At 41.0% G+C, this 4,677-nt stretch overlaps 2 gene segments (V, D, J or C); both read left to right on the plus strand.

The window, feature by feature from the left end:
* Window positions 1-3,034, plus strand: LOC114784183 (Ig heavy chain V region MOPC 315-like). The segment is given in 5 exon segments: window positions 1-49; window positions 152-470; window positions 1,581-1,598; window positions 1,684-1,697; window positions 2,721-3,034. Coding segments are annotated over 5 exon segments (714 nt in total).
* Window positions 3,035-3,920: 886 nt separating this feature from the next.
* LOC114784184 (immunoglobulin heavy variable 1-46-like) lies at window positions 3,921-4,409 on the plus strand. The segment is given in 2 exon segments: window positions 3,921-4,011; window positions 4,090-4,409. Coding segments are annotated over 2 exon segments (375 nt in total).
* The last annotated feature ends 268 nt before the right edge of the window (window positions 4,410-4,677 follow it).

Consider the following 4,677-nt stretch of genomic DNA (forward strand, 5'->3'; position numbering starts at 1 on the left):
ATGCCTTCTGCATCTCCACTGCTGCTGCTGCTACTGGCAGCTGCTCTAAGTGAGTTTCACTTCAGATGCTTCCTTATGATGTAAACTGTGTAAAATTGGTGTTAATAATCTGTGTGTTTATGAAATGTTCATCTTCTGTTTCTGTCTGCAGAGGTTCACTGTAACGTTGAACTCACACAGATGCCTTCTGTGGTCCAGCCGCCTGGTCAACCTTTGACCCTGACCTGCAAGGTGTCTGGGTATTCAGTGACTGACAGCAGCTACTGTACTCACTGGATACGACAACCTGCAGGAGAAGCTCTGGAGTGGATTGGAAGAGCCTGTGGAAGCGGTAACCTGTACCACAGTGAAAAACTGAAAAACAAGTTCAGCGTCTCCAGAGACACGTCCAGCAGCTCGGTGTCTTTACGAGGAAACGGTCTCCAGGCTGCAGACACAGCTGTGTATTACTGTGCCCGAGAAGCACCGTGGTGAAAAATATCACATAACCAGAACAAAAACCCAACAGTTACTCCACATTCCTCCATCCCAGAGTCTCACAGACTTTTAATATATTAAACCTGCAACACGGAACCACTGCTGCTAATATAAGCCGGGTATTCATCTGGGAAATGATCAGTGAGGCTAAATGTAACTTGCATGTTACTAACATTAATAATACTGGAAAATGTCTGGTTATAGTGGTTTATTAAAAAAAAACTAAATGCCTGAACTCATTGTGATATATTCGAAAGTGAAAGTGAAGTGATTGTCATTGTGAAACACTGCAGCACAGAACATGGTGTCACAATGAAATGTGTCCTCTGCATTTAACTATCACCCTTGGTAAGCAGTGGGCAGCCATGACAGGCACCCGGGGGGCAGTGTGTGGGGATTCAAGTGGCACCTTGGCGGCTCGGGATTCGAACCGATGATCTTCTGATTATGGGGCCACTTCCTTAACCGCTAGGCCACCACTGCCCCATTATATTCATTATAAAATGTACAGTAAGGTGTAAAGGAGGATTTGGGCACAGGGTACAGCTGTAAAGTAAACCCTGTTTACTGTATTTCAGCCACTAGAGGGTGGTCTGTACAAAAAAAATTCACTGTGGCTCCTCACATGACCACTCAGACTTATAACTGGACAGATTACCTAGTAACCCTGTTAAGATCTGAAGCAGATTCAGACACAAAACGTCTTATTGCCAGCATGGAAAAAATGTGATCATTTGGTTTGGGTTTTATAGAACAATGACAACAGGTTAGAACATGGAGTAAAAACCTACACAAAAGAACCTACACAAAAGTGATGTTTGCAAAGATATTGAAGAAGGTTAGGAGCTTGTAACTGAAGACCAACGAGAAAAATATTATTTCCCACCCCAGAACAGCAAACTACACATCTGACACGACTTCCTGGTTCCTCTGGTCCCCACCCGCCCCCACGTTCTATATTTTTTACCCAAAACCATGCAAAACAGACACATCCTGCATGCATTTATACTTCAGAATATGAAGACAATGTTGCATCTTCCTGAGAAGCTCTTATCATTTCAAACCAAATAAGCATAATGAATCACTTTCTTTTCTACTTTTAGCATGTCTGTGCCTTACAGGTCTGTAGATTAACTGATTGACAGATTTATGGCAATTTCATGTTCATTTTATTCATGTTTTGTTATTCTTGTGTTATTTTTACAGATATTCAGTGTCAGGTACTGACCGAGTCCGAGTCGGTGGTTAAACGTCCAGGAGAATCACATAAACTCACTTGTACGACCTCTGGATTTACGTTCGGAAGCTACGCTATGAACTGGATCAGACAGGCGCCTGGAAAAGGCCTGGAATGGATCGCGTTTATTCACACAGCCAGTTCACCCATCTACTATTCCCAGTCTGTAACAGGAAGATTCACCATATCCAGGGACGACTCGAGCAGCAGGCTTTACTTACAGATGAACAACCTGAGAAGTGAAGACACGGCTCTGTATTACTGTGCCAGACACCCACAGTGAGAGAAGAACCTGGAGAGCAGAACAAGAACCACAACACACAATCATCTCCACCATCACAGACCTCCTCAAAACAGAGAAATACAAGAACTAGAGTGGATGCATTCAGTTTCACTTACTCTGTTTATGGAATATTAATGCCAAGTCATACTTACACAGCTTCTGTCACTATGAAGCAAAAGTCTTAATTTGAAACAGGAAAATTCATTCCAAATAAATCCTTCCCTGTAAAAAAAATCCTTCATTGTGTCTTTTTTTTCAAAGTATACAGTGCATTTAGATATTTTCATTTCATCAAATATTTTGTTCTCTTTGCACTCTATTATACCATATAATAAACTAACATGGTGTAGTAATTATTACTGTCTACTGGTATTAATTTCAGTCATTTGATTTTTTCATTTAAATGAATAAGGTTATACATATTTAAAAATATGTGCAGACCTGCAGCTGCAGTTAGATATCATAACTTTTAAAAACATGTCAGCATCTAAACTCACTGTACTTTACTGTCGGGGAGGAGTTTATGCAAAACACATGAGTAATATTATATATATGAACATATACACATAATCTCCTGGCTACAACAGGTCAACACAGAACAAGATGGATTTTCTATTTCATTTAGTTCTTGTATTCATCTGTTTGACTGGTGAGAATTATTACAATAATATTGCATAATATCATGTCATGATAGTGGCTGATGCATCATGCTTTTCTTTACAGGAGTAAATGGACAGACACTCACTGAATCTGAACCAGTGATCATTAAACCTGGAGGATCTCACAAACTGACCTGCACAGTTTCGGGTTTGGAGATCAGTGGCTACTACCTGGCCTGGGTCAGACAGGAACCGGGTAAAGGGCTGGAGTGGGTCGCCAGCATCTATAGTGACTACAAATATATTTACCATTCTCAGAAGATTACAGGCAGATTCACCATCTCCAGAGACAACAGCAAGAAGCAGGTTTACCTGCAGATGAATGATGTGAAGAGTGAAGATACGGCTGTTTATTACTGTGCTCGACAGCCACACTGAATCAACCAGCTGCAGGGCTGAACAAAAACAGGACTTTTTAATTTGTACAGGTTTATTCCTTCAAGTAATTCATGTTTTAAAAGCTATGGTAAATGGTTATGGGTTCAAGGTTTCCATCACATTACTGGCACAACTTTATTATATTTTTGTACAATATTGCTCCTGAAAAACGGTTTCTTTAGTGACTTTTAAAACTTAATTGTCTAACATTGCGGGGTGAATGTAGCATATTGCTCACCTATGACCCAAAAGAAAAGAAGGCCACAGGTTTAACCTTGAGTGTCTCATTTACATTTACAGCATATATCAGACGCCCTTATCCAGAGCGACTTACAGTCAGTAGTTACAGGGACAGTCTCCAGGGGGACAGTCCCTGTATATATATGGAGCAACTTAGGGTTAAGTGTCTTGCTCAGGGACACAATGGTAGTAAGTGGGATTCGAACCCGGGTCTTCTGGTTCATAGGCGAGTGTGTTAACCACTAGGCTACTACCACCCAGGGACTGTCTCCAGGGGGACAGTCCCTGTAACTACTGCTTAAAAGTCACTTTGGATGAGTGTGTCTGCTAAATGACATAAATGTAATTGTCTATTTATGATATAGTTTTGTCAGTGTGATTTTTTTTTTTTTTTGTAACTTGTCTGATGAACCTCAACCTGAACCTGATGATGGAGCTCTTCCACCATTTCTGTAGAATGACATTGTGAAATGCACTTTATTAATTTACATATATTTGTCTGATCATGCTGTATCCCACACTGCAGTTTCTTCACTACTGGAACAGCGGACGTTCCATTTAAACCTCTAGAGGAGGGTCTATGCAAAATATCTCCCCCTCACTCCTTTATATCCCACTACATGTCCTGTCACAGGCAATTTACCTTGTTTTACACCGTATGGTGATAAAAGACCTTCAGTAGATGATGGAGCTGTGGAGAAGAGTCTGTTTAATTTTTATATTTCTGTTTTTTCAAGGTAAACGATTGCGTTGCTGAGATATGAATGTTAATCTTTATAAATGAACATGCGTCCTCATGCGTGTTTATTTCTCAGGTATCATCTGTGATGAGATCAGACTGGATCAGACGGAGCCTCAGATTAAAAGACCAGGGGAGACCGTCAAGATCTCCTGTAAAGTGTCTGGTTTTGACATGACCAGCTCCTACATGCACTGGATCAGACAGAAACCTGGGAAGCCACTGGAGTGGATTGGGAGGATGGACGCAGGATCAAACTCAGCAACATACGCAGAGTCCCTGAAAGACCAGTTCATCATGACAGAGGACGTCTCCTTGAGCACACAGTACTTGCAGGCCAAGAGTCTGAGAGCAGAAGACACCGCAGTGTATTATTGTGCTCGAGACCCACAGTGACACAAGAGACTGAAGTGCCGAACAAGAATTTCCTGTGTTGTTCAGAAATGACAGCGTAGGTATAGCAACGTGTGATGGTACACCGTCAAAGTACATTCCTTAAATAAATTGCAAGCTGGACTATCAAATGAAAGTGAACGTGAATTTGAAAAAGCTTTATGTTAAGTACATTGTTTAATCGCTGCTGCAAAGAGTACATGTTCCTACACTCATAATGTATAGAGTGGATAAAAGTAAACAAAGACAAACATCTCCATTCGGTTTAGGC

The sequence above is a fragment of the Denticeps clupeoides genome, unplaced genomic scaffold (genome assembly GCF_900700375.1).
Source record: "Denticeps clupeoides unplaced genomic scaffold, fDenClu1.1, whole genome shotgun sequence".
Classification (NCBI taxonomy): domain Eukaryota; kingdom Metazoa; phylum Chordata; class Actinopteri; order Clupeiformes; family Denticipitidae; genus Denticeps; species Denticeps clupeoides.